This window comes from Onychostruthus taczanowskii, unplaced genomic scaffold (assembly GCF_017590055.1).
Source record: "Onychostruthus taczanowskii isolate IOZ18803 unplaced genomic scaffold, ASM1759005v1 scaffold98, whole genome shotgun sequence".
Taxonomy (NCBI): Eukaryota; Metazoa; Chordata; class Aves; order Passeriformes; family Passeridae; genus Onychostruthus; species Onychostruthus taczanowskii.
In genome coordinates, this window is record NW_024507879.1 from 2,160,137 (window position 1) to 2,184,665 (window position 24,529).

General features: G+C 52.6%; 1 protein-coding gene across 2 annotated transcripts in view; it reads right to left on the bottom strand.

Annotated features, from left to right (window-relative positions):
* Positions 1-24,529, bottom strand: part of UNC5B (unc-5 netrin receptor B) — a 53,788-nt gene that overhangs the window by 13,161 nt on the left and 16,098 nt on the right. For both annotated transcript variants that reach the window (XM_041427224.1, XM_041427223.1), the window contains exon 2: positions 2,132-2,353. In XM_041427224.1, coding sequence (XP_041283158.1) covers positions 2,132-2,353 — 222 coding nt within the window. The remainder of the gene's footprint in view (positions 1-2,131; positions 2,354-24,529) is intronic.

Here is a 24,529-nt window from a genome sequence, read left to right on the forward strand (position 1 = left end):
GCAGCTCCATTGCTCCCTCCTTGTCCTGGTTCATGATCTTCCCCTAAGCATCCTCCACTGCCATGTGCGGGGCACACAGACCTCTGGCTCCACCCAGTGTGGCCAGATGTTATAAATAAATTAAAAACCCCTTGGCAAAGGCTCCTCGGTCACTGACCAGCAGTGACTCTGCCTCACAGTGGTGAGAGTTTCAAATCTGGCCTCTGCAAGAGCTGGGAGGTAGAGAAGCACCCAGAAAGAGAGAAACAGAGTGTCCCCTGCTCCTGTCAGCCTGCAGAGAAGCAAAGGGACAGCCTGCCTGGGCATCTCTGACTATTTTTCCTCTAGAGGAAAAACACCCCATGAATGGCTAAAGCAGCCTTAGGAGAAAAGGCTCAAAAAGCTGCAAAGGAAAGAAAGGATCTTCCCTTTCCAGAGCAGGTTCAGGGATGCACCCGAGCACAGACTGGCTCGTGGCTACTGCAGGGTGGAGAGCAAGAGATACCAGGGAAGGGCAAGGGTAGGAAATATCACAGGGACAAGAGCAGATCCTGTCAAAATACTGGTGGCTCCTCCAGGCTGGTGAAGTCTCTCCTCTAAGCCCAGCCTGCCTTCCAAGGCCAGCACCACTGCAGTTCAAAAGGCTGCCTTGATTTAAAGCCCTCAGGATGCCACACGTGCAGGGATTAGCCGAGGGCAGATCTTACAGGGGAAAGGTGACTCTTTTCCTCCACTCCTAATCAGCCACAGGTACCAAAACTGGTGCAGAAAAGGCGGGTGCTGAGCTAAAGCATCCCAATTTTAGCAAATCTACTTGATTACATGATCTATCCAACCCCACACATCTTGTTTTCATGCCAGGATGTTTCAAGGCATGGACTGAGCAGCTCTGCAGAGCCCAATCCCATGGAGTAAGACCCCCCCCTAAAATGCCTAAACCACGTTCTCACCCCGTTCCAGGCAGCCAGAGGCTGATTTATCCTCTGAGGCAGAAAAGAGCTCATTTGCCATCAACAGGCATTTCAAATCCTACCTGCAATTGCTCTCATTACCCATTAAACACTTAATCCCTCTGCGAACCTGCATAAGCTGCCAGCCTTTGCCACCCCTCCTGGCAATGACTCCTACATGTTGATTAGGCATTTTGTAGAAAAGCAGTCTTTTTTTTTTTTTTTTTTATCGGATTTACACATGCTGCCTTCAAAATCCCTTGTAAGAACCCCAAGTCCTGCACAGGGGTAAAAGTGAAATCAGGCAGGGTGACTTCCCCAAGCCTCTGGGGGGTGTGGTGACCACAGCACCATCATGGTGTGTGGTGGTAGGTTCCCAGTCAGGTAATGATTAGTATTGACTTTAGTATCCAGAAGGCATTAAAAAACACTTTACCATTAGAAATCTACAGTTCTTATAGAAACAATGGTGCATCTGATTGGTCTTAAAGTCAAAACCTCTCACACACTATTGGTGAGCTATCAATAGCACACTCTAGCAAACCCTATCTATAAACAATGGGTACAGAGAGAGAGATAATAATTGTTTGAATTCTTTTCCTCTAAGTTTCCCACAGTGTGGCAGTCATATTTTCTGAAAATCCCTTGGCCCAGGATCTTCTCCTAGGAAGCTGAGAAACCTCAGAGAAAAAGGAAGACAAATTCTTATCTCATTTGCTTCTCCTGTGTTTTGCTCACATATGGAATGTGTTTGGAGACTGTTTCCCCACAGGTGACTGTTTCATTGGTTTCTGCTGTGAATTGTTTTGACTCATTGACCAATCAGTGCCAAGCTGTGTCAAGGCTCTGGAAAGAGTCACAAGTTTTTATTATTATCTTTTTAGCCTTCTGTAAGTATCCTTTCTGCATTCTTTAGTATAGTTTAGTATAGTATTCTTTAATATAACATAGTATCATAAAATAATAAATTGGCCTTCTGAGAACATGGAGTCAGATTCATCATTCCTGTCTGCCATGGGGGCACAGCTACCACAGCTTCTCCACAGCTTCCCAGGATTTTTCTGGGAAAGTCTGTGCCCGCTCTCTGCTGCCACAATGGTGCTTTCACCCACGGCCTGCCTGGAGGAGAGCCACCAACACCCTGGATGCGGCAAGAGGGAAAAGGGCTTGGAAAGCAGCGGGAGAAGGAGGGCTTTGCTCACCGGTGACCTCGTCCAGGCTCTCCTTGGTGACGTGGTCGTTCTGGTTGACCCACTCGCCGTTGCACTTGAAGTAGATCTGCGTGGCGGGGTTGGCGCGGCACACCAGCTCCACGGGCTTGTTCTTGACGATGTAGGCGTCCTGCGGCTCCAGCAGGAAGTGCGGCAGCGTCTCGGCCGGCGCCGACGGGAACGAGTCGGGCAGCACGTCGCTGTACTCCAGCCCTGCCAGGACACCCAGAGGCTCAGCAGCTGCCCCACGTCCCCCTGCTCCCTCCCTGCCCCGCACACAGCTGGGCAACAGCAGCTGAGGATGGGTGGAAAAGCAAAAACAGGCAAAACCAGCGAAGAAGAAGCTGACAAAGCCACGGGACACAGTCTTAAGCTGCGCCAAGGGATATAGGTTGGATATTAGGAAAGTTTTTTACAGAAAGGGTGATAAAGTACTGGAATGGTCTGCCAGGGGAGGTGGTGGAGTCACCATCCCTGGATGGGTTTAAAAAAAGCATGAGTGTGGCTCTGGGTGCCAGGGTTTAGCTGAGGTGTCAGGGCTGGACTGGACTCTGTGATCTTGGAGGTCTCTTCCAACCCAGTGATTCTGTGAAAGCAAACCAGAGCTGTGGGATCAATCCCCTTTCACCTGGGTACTGGGCCCCCATCCACACCCCGAGCCCAAACCTGGGTGATCTCACTAGGGGACACTGCAAGGGGAAAAGCAAAACAAACCCAGGTCTATGGATAGTGATGGGGACACAGAGAGGCTCCAAAGGGGCTGGTGTCCCCCACCCCATGCCTCCTCCTCACAGCCCTGAGGAATGTATGGGAATGCTCTGAACAAAATGCTGGCAGGGCATTTTGGGAATGCTGACCATATCCCCAGGACAAATCTCAGCCATCCACACCTTCACTGGAGCTGCATTTGGGATCTCACCCCCTGCCAACACCTGGATTTCAGCATCACCCAAGAGGTGAGCCATGGCTTCCAGCCCGGCACCTCCAGAGAACGTCACCTAAAGGTACCACCAGGATTCCCAGTAGCCCAGAAAATGGGGGGCTGTGTCCTGGGGAGCTCGATATTCCTGCTTATTTGCTTTCAAAAGCCATCTAAATGCAAAAACAACTGGAGGTTGTGTCTGCTGAGGCCAGGCCAAGAAAAATCTTGAAAAGCGGTGAGCAGCTCAGTGCTCACACAGGAATGTTATCCCTTAGGAGTGGGAGCTCCAGGGTGCCTCATTCCCAGCAGCAGCTTGGCAAGATGCTCTGACTGAAGCTGAGCATCATCTGCAGGAGACCTGTTTCCAGCCCATTAAGATCAACCCCAAATATCACAGGAGTAATAAAAACCCCCACACAGGTGCACAGGGATGCTGCTGCTTAACCTGTTGTTCCTGGGAATCTCACTAGCAGTCAGGTCACATCTCGAGGCTTTTCTTTACACTCAAAGCAGTTATGAGCTTTTCCTCCTCCTCTCTTCCCCCAGCCAGAGCTGTGATTCTCAACTCCAGGCACTGCAGCGTGCAGGAAAACAGTAAATATCCCCAGCCCCACGATAACATCTCCAGAGCTGGCAGGGAGAAGAAAGGAGCCCACTCCCTTCATCACCCTTGGCAAGAAGCGGCGCTGCACGGAGAGAATCAGAACCCCAAGCTGTGAGGAGGAGGAGGAAGAGAAAAAAAATATAATCAGATGCATCAAGAAAACAAGATGACCAGGCTTCTTCCTGAGCAAAAATCAGTGAGGGGAAAAAAAAAAAAAAATAGCACGAGGTCAGTCGTTTAAAATCCATTTAGGAAAATTGACTTTCCATTTCCATTTAACACAGCACTAAGGGAGAGCGGTAGGACATTTGTCATAATCCATTAACTGCTCTTTTGGAAACAATGAATTAAACTCCGGGCTAATTTCTCTCTCTCTCTGCCTGGCTCTTCCCCACCTCTCTGCTGCCGGTTATTTCCTCCCCGTCTCATTTGCAGACCTGTAATTTTCCCAGGCCCCGTGGCAGGCAGGGAGACAGGGAATGCCAAGGTGTGTGACCTCCACCCTGAACAATCCCACACTGCTCCCTGTGATCACCTCAGGCCACTGCTGCTGCTGCTCCCCTCTCCTGCTGAGCAGCCTTTCACCTGCCACAGCAGCAAATATCCTTTTTTTAATTTGCTAATCAATTTTTTCATCCACTGGGTTGTTGTTCTGTTGGTTGTGTGTTGTTTTTTTGGTTAATTTCAAAAACCGCTTCGATGCCACGGCTCTAAATTCCCTGGCAAAGGGGGCTGGCAGGAGATAATCGAACTGGCAACAGAGGCAGCCAACAAAACTTCACTCACGGCCTTGTGTGCAAACCTCCCTGATACGATGCTCCCTGCATCCCTGTGGCAAAGTCAGACCCGGGCTTGGCAGCTGGGAATGGGCACAGGTATCCCCAGGAGCCAGCTTTTGGAAGGATCTTGCCCTATGGAGGTGACACCCCAAAGTGCTCATGGCCCTGATCCAAATCCACAGGCCAGGAGGAGAAATTCTTCTCCAACAGCCAGCACCAAGGATATGTTTTCTCCCACCTTATCACCACTTTGGTGATGCTGAACAAGCCTTTAGGTCATCCAAGAGGAGCTGGGAGGGGATGAGTCATGGCCGGATGGGGATGAAAATGCCGGATTTGTGACTCACCGGGATCATCTGCACGGGAAGGGTGAAGGCTGCAGTGGAGCCACTTGGGCCCCCAGAACAATGCTTGGGACTGAGACATCCCTGGTGGTACAAAAATCCCATCCAGACCCTGCTCCAAGAGGGGCTCTGCCCAAGTAAGAACTTCAAGGTTCTTCTCCATGTGGACACAGTGATTTTGGGGACAAGGATGGGGGAATAGTACGGTGTCACCAGCCAAATCCAACATCTGCTTTTGGTGGCTACAAAAACCTTCTAGGTTTAAGGTTTGAACCCAAAACACCTGAACCTTTTAAGCCAGGAGCATGTTGGAAAGGTTAAAATCCTGCAAACTCACGACAGCTGAGAGATCTTTTGCTTCTCTCCAGGAAAGATCTGGGGCCAAAAAAGCAGCTCTAACAGGAGACAGGGGAAAAGGATGATGGTTTTTTCATGGCAGACTCACAACTGGGGCCACGCCATGGAGCCCCAAGCCCACAGATTCCCCAGACTCATGGATGGGAGCAAATCAAGGGGGAGAGTGATTTTTCCATTCAGAAATTAGCTGGGGAAAAAGCATTTGCAGCTGGGCAGGGCGTTTTCCTCCAGCATGAAATGCTCACTGCTATTTAAACACACTGGGGAAGAATTAAGGCATAGGAACAACGGGGACTTTGGATGAGAAAAGGGAGGAGAACCATGCTGGGCACATTTATCACAAGCCATCAAGCCAGCCTTTCATCCCCGCTGCCGACGCCCGGCCACCCGCTGCATGGGAAACCTCTCGTTCTGCCGACACTCACGGGGGGCCCCCCAAAAAATCCACACACAGTCACTGGGGGGAGGAACACGCTGCTTGTGCAGAGGCAACTGCTGCTGCTGCTGTGTGCTCTGACTGCCCAGCAACAACTGCAAAACACCCCCCTAGAAAAAGGCACTTTCCCGGTGGTGCAACTCCATCACCTCCAGAAGCCACCGCGGCTCCGGTGCCACCCCAGGTGACACTGTGGCCCAGTGACCTCAGGAGCAGCAGCCACTGGAGATGCTTTTGCATGGGAAAGCAGGAAAGGAGCCCTGCACAGCCGGGATTTCCAGATCTGCAATCACACCAGCAATAAAACTCCCAGCAGTGACAAACTAATAAATATTTGAGAGCGCGCTCCGCTGCCTGTAATCATCTCCCTGGCAGACGTCTGCAGGGGGTTCCCATCTGCTGGCTTCCCTCCTTCCTGCTGGAGGTGGGTGCCTGCTTCCCAGATCTCTTCTGGGGGGTTTTTTTGGAAGTCCCAGGCTGTCACCATCCCACAATCTCACACGACTTGGGGCACGGTGTTCCGGAATGTCTGCAGCTCTCTGTGGGCAGGGAGAGACAAAGAGGGGACAGCTCCCAGCTCAACCCACGGGACCAAATCCTGAAGCCTTGGGGATGAGTGTAGTAGGAGCAACGAGAGGAAAAGGGAGGAGGGGAACAGGCACTTCTTTTCCTCTCCCTATCCCTCATCACACATTTTAATCTGCTGGGGCTGAGCTGGATTATCCGCAGCATCTGTTCCCTGGGGGGTGATTTGCAGATGTTTGCCGCCAGCCTTTGCAACTTTGTCAAGACCCACGACCCCAAACCCACCTCACCCCCCAAAGGGAGCAGCACCAGGGCAGGATCCAGCCTTAACCCCCCCTCCATCACCCCAAACATGCGGCACCGGGGATGGCAAACCCAGGAAGCAACTCCCCCTGCAGCAACGGCCAAGTAAACCTCCCCAGGAAAGCGTTAAAATCCTCTCTCCTGCAATTGTTATCCCTCCAAATATTTGGAAGATTACAGGAGCATTAGTGGCTGCCCATCACCCACGGCCACCTCCGGTCCCAGGCAGGCAGGGATGCGATGTAAGGATGCAGGGATTAGGCTGGGATGCCTGGGTTTCTCCAGCTAAATCTCGGCGGCTGTGGATGCTTAACCCCTTCTGCCTCCACCTCCCCACGTCCCTGCCTGCCTCAGGGCAGGCGCTGGCTCCTGGGAAGGCCTGGCAGGGAAGAGTTAAACCTGCCAGGTGGGTTAAAATCCTCCTGGAGAAATGAAAAAATATATGACAGCTTATCTGCAGCACCACAGGAGGAGTCATCTGCCTTTCCAATCCCCCTTCCAATCTCCCAGCAGGGATGGGAATGGTTCTGGTTCCTGAGAAAGAGATGGAGGAGATGCTCCAGCCACTTGCTTGGCTCCAGGAGGTGTCTGGAAGGCTGGAGAAGGGCTGTCCCCCCACCCCAAATCCCCCCTCCTATTGCCTCCAGGGAGAATGTATGAACAGGCTCATTAAGAGATTAGTGCTGTTGCCATTTCAACTCCAGCAAATTTTGACACTGGAGCCATGGCATGGCTCCCTGCCATTCCCTGCCTGACTGAGGGCATCCCTGCTGCCAGCCCTGGAGGGACACAAAGGCATCCCACCACATTCCAGCCCACCCCTGAGCTCAGGGGGAACTGGCATCACCAGTCCAGGCCCGTCCTATTCCCATGGGCTTCCCATCACAGGCTGCCACTGGGACAACTTTGTGTCCAGTGATAACACACTTTCCATCCTAAAAGCAGCCTGAACGTCCTTCCTCCTCCAAACATCATCCTCTCTTCCCCAAGCATCCCCTCCTCAGCCTTTTTCAGCCTCCCACACACCCATGTGGGCCCCCAACACGCAGCCCCATCTCTGAGGAGGTGACAGCAGCAGGTGGCACCTGCAAAGACAAAGTCTCCATGAGGTGGAGCAGTGCCACACCAAGCCACAGCCTTCTCAGGGGTTACATCCCACTGGAGACACAGCAGGGAGAAAGGAGGACAGCCCAAGATACAGGCTGGAACTGAGCATGGGTTTGGCAGGTCTGAAGGCACCCACATGCAGCCCTCTCCCTGTCACTATAGGACATGAAATAACATGACGCTTCCCATCACAGGCTGCCATTGGGACAACTTTGTGTCCAGTGGTAACACACCCCCAAACTTTCCCTCCTAAAAGCACCCTGAGCGTCCTTCCTCCTCCCAACATCATCCTCTCTTCCCCAAGCATCCCCTCCTCAGCCTTTTTCAGCCTCCCACACACCCATGTGGGCCCCCAACACGCAGCCCCATCTCTGAGGAGGTGACAGCAGCAGGTGGCACCTGCAAAGACAAAGTCTCCATGAGGTGGAGCAGTGCCACACCAAGCCACAGCCTTCTCAGGGGTTACATCCCACTGGAGACACAGCAGGGAGAAAGGAGGACAGCCCAAGATACAGGCTGGAACTGAGCATGGGTTTGGGAGGTCTGAAGGCACCCGCATGCAGCCCTCTCCCTGTCACTATAGGACATGAAATAACATGACGTGGACACGCTACTCTTTTCAAGGTAAAAAAGGGACTTTTTAATTTCTGACTCCAACATTTGTAGATTTCTAAAAGTGACAGTGGATTGGAGGGTGACAGTGCCACCTCTCCAATGACACTGGACAAACCAACAGTCCATCAAATTTCAAGTCCTCCATAACATAATGGCAAAACAATAAGTTGTTTCCATAAAGTGTGTAAGAAAGTTTGTTACAAGAATGTAAACATCAGAAGGCTTAGAAAAACTTAAAAAATCAGGGCTGCCCCTCCCTGCTGCCTCCTCGCACAGAGCCCACAACCCCTGTGCCTTCAAAAGCCTGGGATTGCTCAGACACAGGCTGGGAAGTGCTGAGTGTGAGCTGCAGGGAATGTAACAGGTCCCCTGGGCTGCAGCTGGCTGATGTAACCCCCAGCCTCATTAACTCAGTGTGGCTCATTAACCTCCCCCTCCCGGGAAGGGACAGCCCCAAGCTGCCAGCGGAAGGCACAAAGATGAGTGTGGAACCTTCAGGATAACCAGTGGTACCCAGAGCCAGGGTTCACTCGGGTTCAAAGCGAAAGGGGAAATTTCTGGAAGAAGTTCTTCCTCGTGAGGGTGGTGAGACCCTGGAATAGGTTGCCTGGAGAAGCTGTGGCTGCCCCATCCCTGGAAGCATCAGGCCAGGCTGGAAGGAGCTTGGAGCCCCCCGGTCTGCTGGAAGATGTCCCTGCCCACAGTGGGGGCTGGAAGCCCACAATCTCTAAAGGTTCCTTCCAACCCAAAACATTCCATGAGTCTACCCCAGCTCCAGTCTGGAGCAGGGCTGGATTTTAAGCTGAAAATCCCACGGGGATGCCGTGCTCGTGGGGTGACCACCCTCGTGCCCCCAGGCTTGGTAATTCTGCAGGAGCTGGACCACAGAGACCCAGCATCCAGAGGGCTGCTGTGTCCAGGGGTGTGCAGAAGGTGTTGTTCTACCTCTCTGGCCCCCCAGAAACTGGAGCCCATCTCCTCCTGCTCCCACCAGCCAGGAAAAGCAGCTGGAATCTGCATCTGGCCTCTCCATTCTCACCTCTCTTATTAATAACTAAACCTGGAAAGAACCACTTAACCTTTCCCCCACACATCTCTGCCTGACAACTAGCTCCTCTTTCTCCACTGGCTGCCCTCTTCCAGCAGCTTCACAGTCCCTTCCTGTCAAACCTGGCATCATCCAGCCCCATCCCTCCATCCCAGGGCCTCCAGCTCCTCCCAGAGCCCACCCAGCCCGAGAGGGACGGACAGACAGGCATTTCCCAACGGCTTACAAGTCCCTCCTGTCCCTCCTGCCCAGCGACAGGCAAACTTTATAATTAGAGAGCATTCCTCCTCAGCCTGGGTAATGAGGGGGTGCACCCAGCCAGCCCTAATTACACCCTTGGAAAAAAAAAAAAAAAAAAAAAGCAGATTCCTCCTCTCCCAGCTAAAGGAAGAGCCTGCAGCTGGCCTCCCTCGCTGCATACCTTTATTAAACCAGGACTGGATGGGGACAGGGAACAGAATAAAGAAAGCAAAGTGCTGAGAAAAGGGTGGGAAGGAGGAGCTGGGCAGCCCCACAGACACTTCTGCATGCGACAGCCTTGTTGATCAAAACCCACCTCACTTATATAAATAAATAAATATAAAAACAAATCGACGTTTTAGCCAAATCCTCAGGTCAGGTTTTTGCAAAGCAGCCTGAGAGGTAAACCAAGGCAGGGTGCCCTCACATAGGGCATCCCACCGCAGCATCCCTGTGCATCCCACCACAGCATCCCTGCGCCTCTGCCAGCCTCACCTAAGAGTCCAACCCAAATTCCTACCATCCCCAACCTCCAGAGGAGAAACAGCCAGGCTCTGGCAGCACCTCCCACCCTGGGAGCTGGAAAGAGAGAGATTTATCTTGTTGGCTGCGCGTTACACTGGAGTATTTATGGAGGCACTACTCTTTTGTTTATCTTTATGATTATGATAATCAAAGGCGAAGCCTCCTGAGAAGTGTAAACAGCTGAGATCCCTTATGGTAAAAATCTCTTCATTTTTCATTAAATGGATTTACAACACGACACAGGCAGATTGGAGTAAATTGTTCCTTATTTCTGGTTTTAGCGGCGCCATGAGCTGCGCGGATCCCCGTAAATACCCACGGAAAACAGAGTGAATTAAAATCAAAAAAAAAAAGAGAGAAAGAAAAAAAGGAGAAGGAATTATGCAGCAAATCCCTGTTACACTCTATTGTGCTGGCTTCTTTTGTGCTGTTTTATACATTCCCTTCAGGGAAGCAGTTTTGTTGGAAAACTATCTCCAAATTTCATCTAGCGCTGGTTCTTGTTACGGGCACAGACACTTCCTTTTGTGCTATTTTAATTCCATTGTCACGGTCCTCTTGTCGAGTTTGTTCTGTTTACTGAGCTACAACGTTGTTTTTAATGGATATAATAATTATATGAACTTTTTATTTATTTGCTTTGGCCCATGAAAGAAAAGCCCCAGCAGCAGAGAAGGCGGTAAGGTGCTGTTTATTCACATGTACGGCGTGTGCTGGGCTCCTGTTGTGAAAAGAATAATCATTTCAACAAGAAACGAGAGAAGGGAGAAGAAAACAAGGAACAAATAGGGACTTGTTGCCCTGGTTAACGCCAGAAAGTCCAAAGAATTATTAATTATCCTTCAAATTGCAGCAAACTCCAACTGGAAGCTACGAGCTCTCCTTGGAAAACAGAGAAGGAAAAAACAAAATAAAAAGGGTCTCCTGTTCAACTGAGCACTGCAGTTTGGAAAACGCTAACTCTGGGAGAAAGAAAGTCGACAGTTTTGCAGACAGAGAGCGATTTCCCCTTCACCCAAATTACATACATATTTCAAAATGTAAATTCCCCAGCGTTCCCCTTGAGAGTGCAACTTTCATGAGGCTGTTTTGCAGTGGGTGGGTTTTCTTTTTTCCCCTGAACGTGCAAATCTGGAGGCGACTTTGGGCATGAAAAGTGACTTTAAAGCAGCAGCAGCAGCAGCAAGTAGGGCTGTGAACCTCCCAGTGCTCCTTGGGAAGAGAGGGATGCTCTGCTGCCCACCGGGCATCCCTCCCTAGGCAGCACATCCCACGGGACCATGGGCAGGAGGGGAGCAGCTTTCACCCTCTGAGCACCCCATCGAGGTGGGGACAGCCCAGCCAGGCCCTCTAAAAGTGGCTCACAGGGTTTGGTAGTCCTGAGTGGTGGCACTTTAGTCCCAAAATCCAGAGGAGGTGGCCGTGCACATCCCAGTCCCACCCTGAGGAAGCCGAGGCAAGGTAAGGCAAAAACTTGAGGCAGCTGGCTGCAAAGAAGGGAACTGCAGTAAAAAAGGAACAGAAAGTTGAGGGGGAGGGTTGTGTTTAGTTTTGGGGTGGTTTTTTTTTTCCACCCATCCTTTTTGTCTTTCTCTCACCCACTCTCTCCTCCCGGGAAGCCAAAGCCGGCTGGAAGGACGCTCCCCTCCTGGAAGGATGCTCCCACCGCCTCCAGCCAGCCTCTCTCCAGCCCCCCGCCAGCTGCTGCCCTACTTTTCCCGACGCATTTCCCACTTTTCTCCTGCAGCTCGCTCGGTGGCAGGCGTGGGCTGGGAGCAGCATCCCGGTCCTGCAGCTCCCGGGGCTCCCTGTGCCACCGGAGCCACGCCAGCATCACCTGCCGCCCCCCAGCCCAGGCAGCTCAGCCGAGGGAGGCGCTGCCAGCAACGCTGCCCTGCTTTGAAATCGTTTTAATCGTGGTGCTATTATTATTATTTAATCATTAAAAAATAACAACTGGAGAAAAGGTTCACTCCGTGCCTCAAATTCCCCATTAATTCAGCTGGGGGAGGAACATCACAGGAGAGGCTGATTAAGGTCCCTTTATTAAACAGTCTTTAAAGTTGCCCTTAATCTTTCAGATTTGTTGCTACGATAAAAAAAAAAAAAAACAAAAAAACAAAAAAACAGAAAAAAAACACGACAACAACAAAACAGCCACCACAAATGGACGCTGGAAATATTGCTTTTTGTTGTCCTTTCTCTGCCCTTTTCTTCCCTTCTCATTTTACTGTGGGGAAAAATAGAAGGAAAAAATGGGGGGAAGGGGAGAAACAGGGATAGAAAAAGATTTAAGGAAAAAAAATAATCCCTGCTGATGCTGAATGTCAAATATTAAGATTTTTCTCTCTCTCCCCCCTCTTTCAGCAATATCCTTATTAAAGAATAAGCCCCCAAACCACCAGTGAGAGTAGCTTAGATGACAAGGCTTCCCCATCCCCTCTTTCTGTGCTAGGATTTGATCCCTGAAGCCAGGAGCAGGTGGGATGGAGGGCAAGTACCTCAAGCCCATCGTGGCTTCCCCTCTGTGGCACAAAGAGAGGTGTCCAGCCAGTGGCAAAAGGATTTTAGCAATTACCTTGATTAGTTTTATTCCTTTCCCTCTAAACCCTGCAGCCAGCTGGGCTCCCAGCACCTCACACCCGCTTTAACACAGAGAAAAAAAGCTGTGGTTTGATAAAAGCCATGAGGTTTGGGGAGCATGGAAGGAAACCCCCACAAAAAACAAAGCCTTTTCCCCTCAGGCTCCATTTCCAGGGAGGTGGGGAGCCTTCAGGAGCTTCCTAGCGTTGTTTGGTGCCCTCCTCCCCTCTCTGGCATTTCAATTCCACTGGACCCTGTGTCGCCACAGGTTTCTTCCTTTCTCACCACTGGGAATTTCCACCTTTTCTTCTCTGGACAGAGCCTGTGCTCCCACACCACCGAGCTTCTCTTTCCTCCTTTTGTCCTCTGGCACACACATGCCTGCTGGTGTGCAGCTCCAAACTAAACTCCTAGGTTGCCCAAACTCCCACAAGCATCCTTTTTGTCTCAGCATGGGTACCCCTTGCTGCTGGAGGTTCTCAGGCTGGAAATGCCCCAATTTTGGGGGTCTGTGCCACCCTGTCTAGGTGGGACTCCACCTGGAAGCATCCCTGCTGATGCTGCAACAAGCCAACATTTCCTCCCACACCTTCCTCTCCCTCTGCTGGTGCTACAAGACCCCAAGGTACTGATAAAAATTGACCTTCAAAATACACAATGCTGACAAGTAAAACGAAGTTTAGCATATCAAAGTCAGTGACAAACACACTGAGCATCTCCAAAAGCCGAGCACGGCTCTGGTGAGTGCAGAACATGCCAGACACAGCGGTGGAATGGCTCCTGCAGGGCTCAGAGGCACCTCTGAGGGCAGAGAAACTGGGCATCCCTCTGCACCATCCTGGCCATCCCACCACAGCATCCTGGGCATCCCTCTGCACCATCCTGGGCATCCCACCACAGCATCCTGAGCATTCCTCTGCAGCATCCTGGGCATCCCTCTGCAGCATCCTGGGCATCCCCCCAGAGCATCCTGGGCATCCCCCATAGCATCCTGAGCATTCCACCAGAGCATCCTGGGCATCCCACCAGAGCACCCTGGGCATCCCTCTGCACCATCCTGGGCATCCCACTGAAGCATCCTGAGAATCCCACCAGAGCACCCTGGGCATCCCCCCACAGCATCTTGAGCATCCCTCTGCAGCATTCTGAGCGTCCCACCAGAGCACCCTGGGCATCCCACTGCAGCATCCTGAGCATCCCTCTGCAGCATCCTGAGCGTCCCACCAGAGCACCCTGGGCATCCCCCCACAGCATCCTGGGCATCCCTCTGTAGCGTCCTAGGCTTCCAGGTGATCCACAAAGCTCCCAAGGGAGCAAGGGCAAAGGGTCACCCATACTGAACGTCATGGAAAAAGCAGGAAACAAGTGCCCACCAGCCTTGTACTTTTCCCCTGGCTGTATTTCCATAAACGATTTGCACTAATTGCCTTAACCACGGCCGTGCCGTGGCTAATCGAGTCACTGAGCTCCGGGCGAGCTCCGGGCGAGCGGGGCACAGCGGAGCGGGCACGGCCCCGCAGCCCGGGCACACACGGGCACGCAGCTCGGCTCCCATCTGCTCCTCCCCGGAGCCCGACCCGTGAATGGCCTCGTGAAAAACGCCAATCGCTTTTTAAAAAAAAAATTAAAAGTTTAATAGTAATGAAGTGGTTATAAAAATAGTAATAGAATTAGAGTAATAAAAAGTTGGACAATTGAGATTAGGGCAATACGAGACCATAAGAACAAAGAGATACGGACGTCTGGGTACCTTTTTCTGGGCAAAATAAGCCTGAAAAAGGACACACGTTAGCAGAGGATTAACCCTTAAAAGCAATAGCCTGTTGCATATTCATACACCTCATACATGATGCATAAATTCCATTCAAACAAAGGATTCTGCCTGGTCAGTGTCAACTTCTTCCACTTAATCCTGATGGGCATCTTCATGGCCGAGCAAGGCAGGAAGAAGTTCCTTTCTTCTGATAAGAGAGCAATAAATTCTCTTTCTCTGAAAGATTTAGGTGTCCTGTGGCTGCTATCTCAGTGTGAGTACCTCATTCCTCTCTTTAAAAAAAGTATCTTACGTAGCATAGTTTCTATTTTAACATTATGTTATAACCTAAAACTGTATTTAACACACTACATAAGAAAATTAATACAGCATAACTTTCTAACACAACACATATAATATTCATTTTAATATTTGTGAAAAGCCAATCCTAAAATACGCATTTTTCACAGCCTCTCTGCCCTGCACTATAGTCTGGATGCTGCCTGATTCCTGAGCGCATCAGGGATGGATCATGAGAATTCCTGCTTGGATTGGCAATGCCATGCACTGTGACTTGTCACCAGGACTGCCAGCTAGCCCAGCGCTGGTGGGGGTTGGGTTGGGCTCAAACCAAACATGCACAAGCACTTGGAAACCCCCAAATCCTCCCCCTGACATTTTTTGAACACAGGTGCTGCCCCATCCCAGTCCTGGGGCAGGCGGACAGGAGGGAGAGCCAGCTGTCACCGGCCAGGGGACACTGGGCTCCAAGGCTAAGCCCAGGCCTGGATCTGCTTCCCAGCATCCCCAAAGCACCCACGGCACCCCCAAAGCAGCCACGGAGAGCTCTGCCAGGGGCTTAGCCTCAGGAAGCCCCTGAAGCTCTGTGCTGCACCTCCCAAATTAACCTTGTCCCTGCTCAGGGAGTCTCTTGGGTTCAGCCAGGCTGGGAGAGCTGGGGGTGCTCAGCCTGGAGAAGGAAAGGCCCCAGGGAGGCCTCAGAGCCCCTTCCAGTGCCTGAAAGGGCTCCAGGAGGGCTGGAGAGGGACTTTGGAGAAGGGCACGGAGTGCCAGCCCACTGCCAGAGGGCAGGGTTGGGTGGGATATTGGGAAGGAATTCTTCCCTGTAAGAGTAGAGGACACCCTGGCACAGACTGTCCAGAGAAGCTGTGGCTGTCCCATCCCTGAAAGTGTCCCAGGCCAGGTTGGACAGGGCTTGGAGCAGCCTGGGATAGTGGCAGGGGTGCTGGAAAATCCCTTGAAGGCCCCTTCCAATCCAAACCATTCCATGCTTCCACGATGTCCACCAACACAAAACACATCCAGCCCCCTGCAGGCACAGTTAAAACCGAAAAAAACTCACAAATGCTCCCCTCCTTTAAACCCAAACACCTCCATCCCAAGGAGATGAGACCCCAGAGCAGGGGTCCCTCTCACATGCTTGACATCCAGGCTGGGAGGTGTAAGGAAACATCCACGCTGCCAGGAAAATGCACTGCAGCCCCCTTCCTGCCAGTCCACAGGGACGCATTACACTAACAGTGTGTCCATTCAGCCTGATATATAAATTACTAATGTAAATTAATGGATAATTGAAGCCCTTTAGTCCTAAATATTTAAATTATTTAACAGGCAATTAAGAGCGAAGGAGAAAGAGAAGAGGAAAAGGGGCCTTAACCCCAACAGGCAGAAAAAAAAAATATAAATGAAGTGTGAGGAGAGCAGAAAGAGCTGAACATACACATTTTGAAGCAGAGCTGCCAGGTTCACTTTGTTTGAGCCAGGCTGGTGTTACAGTGGATGCCCCCAGACCCAGGGGGACAGGGAGAGGAGCATCCACCAAACACCCCACGGAGCAGGACAGATTCTGATCCGCAGCTTTTCCAGAGAGAAAAACCCCATGGCTTTGTTTGTAACAGCTCTTGGTTATAGTGATTACCAGAACTTCCTGGCATGCCAAAACAATACTTTGAGATAATTTTTTTCATCCTCCCTACCCTTAAACTGACAGCATTCTCTTTTGTAATACCATTCCTGAATCCTTTTTTAACCAGATTCAAGTACAAACACCTGTTTCACTTTCTTTTTTCTTTCTCAGGTGTTCTACACGGCTGTTTCACTCTCTGCATCCCACCCCCCTCCCTCTCCAAACATCCTCAGCGAGGCAAAGTGGTCACAATTCCTCACAAAGGCAATCCAGCAGGATGCTGGGTGTCATCAGTGTGAGGTAGTTTTGGGGTCCCTGGATGGAGGAGGAAGGAATGAATCTGCCCACCCTGGGTGTCCTGGAGAGCCCTCCTAACAATACAGCGACAGGCTGGGGCTCAGAAACGTGGTGTTTCCTCCTCCAGCCTCCATGCCAAACTGCCCAGTGATATTCCCAGCACTCCCCTGGGAGCTGCAAGGGGTCATAAGGAAAAAAGGTCCGTGGGGGGAAGACGTCATGTGGGAAAAGCAGGATTTTAACAAAAGCAGCGCGTGAGGCTGTGTGAGGCTGTGCGTGCCCAGGGACGGCACCGAGGGCAAGGGGGGATCAAGACAATAGTGAATAGACTCCAGATTATATCCTGAACTCGCAGCCCCACGGGAACAGGGTTATAAAAACCCTTTTTATTTTGTTTGTAGTCCAAAACAAACAAGTACATAAAAAGCTAAATGCGGAGAAGCCAGACAGGAAGTGAGTAACATCTGGGAAACATCTGGCCCCGGCTGCGCCGCCAGCCCGGCCGCCGGCACAGCTCTGGGTACCTGCTCCCACAGTTCCCAGCCAGGCAGGTCCCCTAAACCTCTGCTCCAAAAGGGGAAAATGGATTCCCCAAACAGCACAGGACACCCTGGCACAGGGCTCTGAGCATCCCCTGAGCCCCACAGGAACCTCAGAAGGGCTCTGAACATTAAGCGTGCCCCAAACAGCGCAAGGCTCTGAATTTTGCAGGGCACCCACCCAGAAAGGGCTCTGAGCATCTCAGGACACCCCCTGAGTGTTGTGGAACATCCCCTGAATAGGGCTTTGAGCATAAAGGACGCCCTGAGCAGTGCAGGATACCCTGGTCCAGGGCTCTGAGCACCACAGGCCAGCCCTGAGAAAGGTTCTGAGCAATAAAGGATGCCCTGAGAATTTCAGGACTCTCTGGTCCAGGGCTCTGAGCAGTGCAGGAGGAAGGCAGGCTGGCCAGCAGGGCACTCTTTCCCAGCCCTAGGAGATGCCTCACATCCTTCTCCACAGGACAGAGGAGGTGCTGCCGAGCAGTCAGACGGGCTGGAGGTATTTTCTTCCTTCTGGTTCTCATCTCCTGCTCTTCCTCCTCCAAAAGTCCTGTGAAAGAGCCTCCCAGCACTGCCCCATGCACAGGGCTGGGAAGCCTGGGAGGCTGCAGGGCCTGATGCTTGGGAAGGCTCCAGCCCGGCTGCGAGGGAGGAGAGCTGGCTTGGCAGGATCACCGCCCGGCTCTCCTCACCGGGAATTCCCCCGTGGCTGCCAGCCCGAGCTGCCAGCCCGCAGCTTCCCTCTGCACCCGCCCACGGCCAGCAGGGTGCTCTGGGGGCAAGGAAAGGGGGCTGCAAGAGACCCCACGGAGCCCTTGGACAGCAAGGGAAGGTGTAATGGCAAGAGCAGTGATGCTCAGGAGCGGTCTGAATCCCTTCTGTCTCCCCCGTACAACTCCAGCTGCCTTTCCAGCCAGGAAATGCAAACAGCCACGCTCAGACACCTGGAGCAACGCCACTGATCCTTCATGCTGCACCAAACTCCTGGCAAGCCAGCTTCCCTCAGCTCCTCGGACAGGCTGGGAGCCCCCCAGCTCACCAGACAACCCCACAGCACCCTCAGCTCTCCCCAGAACGTCTCCTCAGCATTCCCTCTGCCATTCCCTGTGGCAGAGCCCAGGATCAGCACTTGAGGTATTCCAGTGGGGAGGATTAAAACTGGTCCAAGGCTGGACCATGCTGGAGAGGGAGCAGCAGCTGGCTGCACAACATCTGGCACTGCTGCTCATTTATTCCCCGTGGGCAGCAGCACGTGGGACTGCTGAGGGCCACCAACGACACTGCAGGTGGCCCAGGTGTCCCACAAGGACAGGAAGGACAAGGACATGTCATTTGGGGCGTGCTGCAGCCACACTGGCAGCTGGCCTGAGTGTGGAGCATCTCCCCTTGGAAGAGCCCAGACACGATGCAGGAGATTTGGGGATGAGGATGGGAGAAAAACAGGGAGGAAAGAAAATAATAACAGAACAGTTTGGCTTGGAAGGGACCTTAAAGATCACCTCATTCCAGCGCGCTGCCAAGGGCAGGGACACCTTCCACTAAAATACCAGAGGAGGAAGCACACTGTTTGGAAAGGGAAACAAGCAAGGCACATTAAAGGAAAGAATTATCCAGCAGGCTGGCAAGGTTAAAAAAGCAAAAACACTGGGACATGGAAGGATAGGGAGACCTAATTAAAGAAGCCTCACCCAGAACACGCCACCAGCAAAAAGCATCTGATGTGTCAGGGACAGAGCCTCGGATGCTGCGTGTCCCATCCCGTGTCACTGCACACCCTGCAGCAAAGGGCACAGCTCCCAAAGCCCTGAGCCACTGCAGCACCAGGGTGAGCAGTTTGCCTCCTCTTTTCTGCTCATTTCTGCACCAGCTGCTGCCCACCTGTAGCCTTTTTTGTGCTGCTACTTAAAACCAGCTACATTAGAAAGCTCCAGCATCAGGAGCTGCCCAGAAGAGTCAGACCCCACTGCAGGATGAACCTATCCCCATCTTTGCAGGTAAATTTGGCCCAGCCCAGGGGCAGACAGGATCCTGGAGGTGTCTGAACACATCCAGGCTGCCAGGGAGAGCAGGGTGATGCACAGGAACCCACCAGAGCCAGGCAGCCTGTTCCCACCATCCCTCACACGTGCTTTTTCTCTCAGATTCCCAGCCTAAATAAGGCTTTGGGGAGGAAATTAATGAACAGCAAAGCTGATTACAAAGAACAATACAATGACTCAATCTGTTTCTTTTACCTCAATTGTATAAAGCTTTTACATTTATGAAGGTTTCTCTCAGTACACAATGAAACAGCCCTCTGAGGGAAGCAGTAATGGCCCTGGAGACTTTTTGAACAAGACTGGACAAAACACTGTGGAACAATCCCAAAGGAAGGACCAGATGATCTAACAGGTCTTTTGCATCTTTAATTCCTCACCCTTTTCTTTCTCCTCCCGGTTCAGGCGTGGGGATTTTTAGCTGCTGCTAATTAGATGTTAATGCGGGAGCGGCTGCGTGTAGGAGAAACATCGGGGCCCTAAATGACAACCAGATCACAGGGCTGAGGGTCCTTATTCTCAGCATGGAAAATCTCCCTCTGGAAGCAAAACGGGCCGTAAAATGCTGGTATCCTTTCCACACCGGGAAGGATTGCTCCTGCAGCCACCAGCTGTCACTCTGGGTGACATCGGTGCCAGCTCTGCATCTCCTCCCTCTCTGTCCCCACATCCAGCCTCTTCACCAGTGCATGACAAGGATCCCCAAAGTTGTTTTGCCTATCCAGGGACAAAGGGAAAACCCCACCAGCACAAGACACAGTGAAACAAGCTGAGTTTGGTTAATTCCTAATAGCAACCGGCTCTCCTGGCTGCCCCTTTGCAGAGCATCTCCCAGGAGAAGGCAAGGGGATGCTCTCCCCATCACCTCCTCCTGCTCCTCCCTGCTGTTTGTGGGCTGTTTGGATCATCGCTAGCACCTGTCTCAGCGAGCTGCAAGGAGCTGAGCCGAGCTCTTTGTGCTGAAATCAATGAGGTGACACAGAGGCAGAAGTCTGAGCCCCGGCCCCTGGCGCCCAGCCCCGCCAGGGGACAATCACTGCGGCTGCCGCTGCCAGCACAACCCTGAACAGACTGGCAGAATCATTTCAGTCAGAAAAAACCTCCAAGACCATGGAGTCCAACCTCTGACACATCCTCACCTCGTCACCCAGAGCAGAGCACCGAGTGCCATGTTCTTGGACACCTGCAGGGATGGGGACTCCACCACCCAACAGTGCTGAGAGATTTCTCCTGGCCCCATGCTGGCTTCCTTTCCCTGCTGGCTGAGGTACGAGGAAGGTACAGCCTGCCTGAGCAGCCTACCACACATTTTCCCCCTCCAATATGTCATTTTCCCCCAAAGCTCAGAAGTTCAGCCTGTCTGGGGCTCTGCAATAGCCTTTGCAGACCCATTTGTCTATTACCCTACAGTTCAGGAGTTCAAACTGCCTGGGTTCTGTAAGGTGCAAACACAAAACCTGTTTTGAAGACATCAGCACCCATTTCTCCTAAAGACCCTCACCCATCGAGTTGTTTGTAGAGACACCAGCACCCATCTTTCCAATCCCGCTCCACTGGAGCACCTTCATACCTCGAGGTCCACATGGAAAGCCAAGAACGGATGGGGAGCCTCAAATCAGCAGCAGTGGGATGTTAGTGGGGTCAGAGCCCCACCACCAGCACCCCTGTGGGCAGTGACCTCCCTCCCTCCCTGCAGCCCCAGTTCCTAAGCCCAGCCATGACAGGAACAAAAGCCACTGCTCAGAGACACATTTATGACCCTCCAAGAGGGAGCCCGCTGACAGCTTAACGAGCTTTTTGTTTTTCAAGTAGTGGTTTTATATTTACGACCTGAAAGGGAAAGATGCAAGTAGGCAGGGAGGATCAGGGGCTATCTGCTCCTTCTGCTCCTGACCCGATGCTGTCCAACCCACATCCAAGCCGTTCCGGAAAGCCATAAAAAACGATTGCGTTTCAGCTTTTCCCCTCCTCCTTCTTTCTCTCTCCCCTCCACTAAAATCAAAAAAAGCACCTTTTTTTTGGTGGTGCTCACTTCTTGTTAATGTTCACCCCAAGGAAAAGCATCAAATATTAATGCAGGAAGCTTCAGAGAGCTCACACCGGAAACCAGAGGCCCCATATGTTGTGGAGTATCCCAGTGGATGTGAGATCCCACCAGTTCATCCCCAAGGCCTGGCTGTTTAATGCCTGGGAAGGAAGGAGGAGGCCAGAAGCTGGGTTTTTACGAGCACCAGGGATCACATTCCTGGGATATCAGCCCAGAGTTACACTTAGAGGAGGAAAAAAACTTTATGAAAAAAAAAAAAACCCAAACCCCACCACCCTTCCCCAGAATGCTGCACTGTTATTTATAAGCCTAAGAGTGAAAAGAGAGGGCAAAACTCCCTGGGTTTGTTGGGGGTTTTTTTGGGTTTTTTTTTATCCCCAGCATTAGCACAGCAGAGAAATGCCTTTGGGCTGCAAAAGCATTCCAGCCACCAGCAGGAAGATAAGGCTCTTCCTTAGCCTCCAGATTCCTTGGCAGAGAGGAGACACATGGGGTTTAATTGCACACAGACAGATGCCACAGCCCTGACACCAACACGATAAGAGCTTTTGTCCCGTGGAGGGCTCACCCAGCTGATAAAGACCCTGCCCTGAGCCCCTAAAACCCAGAAGGGACCTTGGCTGAAGAGCTGCAAGGGACTGGTGGGGAATATGGGAGGGCCAGATGTGCAGTGCAACATCTGGAAGGGGAAGGGAGCCGTGTGCCATGGCAGTGTCCCATGGACACAGTGCCAGCTGCAGGTGACATTGGACACGCGCGTCCCCCCTCCCAGGGAGGAAAGCACCCCCGTGTGCTTGCTGGTGACATCTTTGTGCCCAAATGTTGGGACTCGATGATCTCTCATGGCTTTCCCAACCTGCAGAGCCGTGTCCAGCTCTGGGGCCTCCAGCACAAGGAGGACTTGGAGCTGCTGGAGCCAGTCCAGAGGAGGCCAAGGAGATGGTCCAAGGGCTGGAGAGCTTCTGCAAGGAGCCAGGCTGGGAGAGCTGGCCGTCACCTAGAGAGGAGAAGGCTCCTGGGAGAGCTCAGAGCCCCTTCCAGTGTCTAAAGGGGCTCCAGGAGAGCTGAAGAGAGATTTTGGACAAGGGTCTGGAGGAAGAGGACAACAGGGAATGGCTTCCCACTGCCAGAGAGCAGGGTTAGATTCGGTATTAGGGAGAAATGCTTCCCCATAGAGTAGGGAGGCCCTGGAACAGGGTGCCCAGAGAAGCTGAGGCTGCCCCTGGATTTCTGGAAGTGCCCAAGACCAGGCTGGATGGGACTTGGAGCACCCTGGGACAGGGGAAGGTGTCCCTGCCCGTGGTCTTTAAGCTTTAAGATTCCTCAAGATGCCTTCTGACCAAACCATTCAGCGATTCTCTGAACCCAGCTGCTGAGCTTGGGACATCTTTCCCTTACCCCCCTCCATCCCCACACAAACCCAGCATGTGTGGCCCCAGCAGCCCTGGGTGCACAGCCAAAAAAAAAATTTAAAAAATAATTTAAAAAAGAAAAAGGGGGGGGGGGGGGGGGGGAAGGAAAGAAAGCAAAAAGCCTTTTAAGTGGGCTTGAGCCTGAACGCGGCGGTGCTGCCCAGAGCAGGGCAGCCCCCTCCCCGCTCCCCTTCCCCACTTATCGCTGCCCGGGGCTCTGCCCGGCGCCTGCCGATAATCAGGGAGCGCATTGAAACCCCGGCGCCAGACTGGATCCTTATCTCCTCCCGAGCAGGAATGCGGGATGGGGGCTGCCCCTGCAGCAGCAGCAGCAGCAGCAGGAGGAGGAGGAGGAGGGGGAGGAAGAACCCCCTCCCCTGGCCCTGCCGACAGCGAGCAGGAGCTGGGGAGGCCGGGGGGACCCGCGGGGTGCGCAGGGCTCGGTGCCCAGCCCCGGCTCCCGGCACGGCCGGAGGGCTCGGAAGCACCCCCGCCTTGCGCAAGGGCCGCTAATTATCCCCGGGGATAATGACTCCGCTTCATTTCCCCATAAAGTCAAGGCTGGGTGCGGGGAGCCCGGCTGGGAATGCCCGAGGCATGAGCCGGGGGGACGCCAGGCGACAGCCGGGAGAGCCCCGTCCCACCCCGGCCGGCAGCCCAAACTCCCTCCCACCCCAAAAGACGCCAGGTGAGCGCTCTGAGCCATTCCCAAACCAGCCCAAGGGCTCAGGGCTCAGCTTGGGGACCCTCGCAGTCCCTCCCGTGGGACGGGACCCCCGAGCCTTCCTCCCTGGCGAGGAGGGCTCTGCTCAGCCCCCGGCCCTGGAGCTGCTGATCCCCATCACCAACAGGACCGACAGGAACTTCCAGCCAGCCAACACCAGCGGCGAGGAGGGGAGGAGGGAGAGAGCCAAGCTCCCGGCTCCCTCCAGGTGGGACAGCAGCCACGGCTCCAGCCTGGCGCTCCCTCAGCTCCCCCCGCCATGAGGGCTGCATGCTTTAACACCCAAAAAGAGCTCGGAGTGCTCATTTTCACTATTAGGAACTCCCAAGTTTGCCCTCGGTGGCTGGAAAGCATCGCAGCGTGTAGCCCGTGCCGTGGGTGCACGGACAGCAACCCCCAGCTTCATCCCTGCCAGGGGCAGCCACTCAGGGAAGGACTCCTGATGCCATCAGAGCCCCAGGGAATTCGCAGCCAATTAAGGGGATAGTTTAAAAAATCATAATGAAGGGCTAATGAAGTTTAGAAGCTGCCGACAGCAGCCATATGCCTCAAATATGCTGGGTACAGTCGGTGCCTAGGTAATGCAACTGCAGGTATCAGCTCGCCTAATTAGCTACCAGAAGAAAGTCTAATTTAAAACAAAGCTCTTATTTTATTTATTTGCTGACAGCAGCAGAGCAATTCCCTCCAGCATGAAGTGAAAGCAAACACACTGCCCTCAAAATAAACCACCACGGGCTTTTTAATTTTATCCTCCAACAAGTGTTCCCTGGTTAGTCCTTGGCAAGGGAGGGGCGGGGGAGAGGAAAAAAACCCCAAACAACAACAACAAAAACCCAACCTGCACTTCCATTAGCATTACAGAGGGCTTGCAAAGACAGCTCCCCACTTGTCACCTCCTTGCCACAGAAAAGAGCAACCACTTGGGACTCCTCTGCTGTGCATGGAAATCTGCCTTTAATAAAATATCCCCGAGGAAATGTGTGCCCCACCTCTCCTACCCTCATCTGGGTCCTGATTTGGGATGATGGTCCCTGATTTGGGTGGCACATTCTCCCTGAGATGCCCAGTATGGTGTCTGGCTCCAGACCCACTGTTGAGAGGGGTAGGGCACCCACACAAGCCAAGACTCCTGACCCTTCCCATCCCTTCCCTTCCTTCACCTCTGGATGCATCCAGAAGCAAACGTGGGGAGGAGAGAGGGAAATCCTAGAAGCACAGAGAGAGTGCAGGGCCACTGTGATTTTATTTAGTATCTTTATT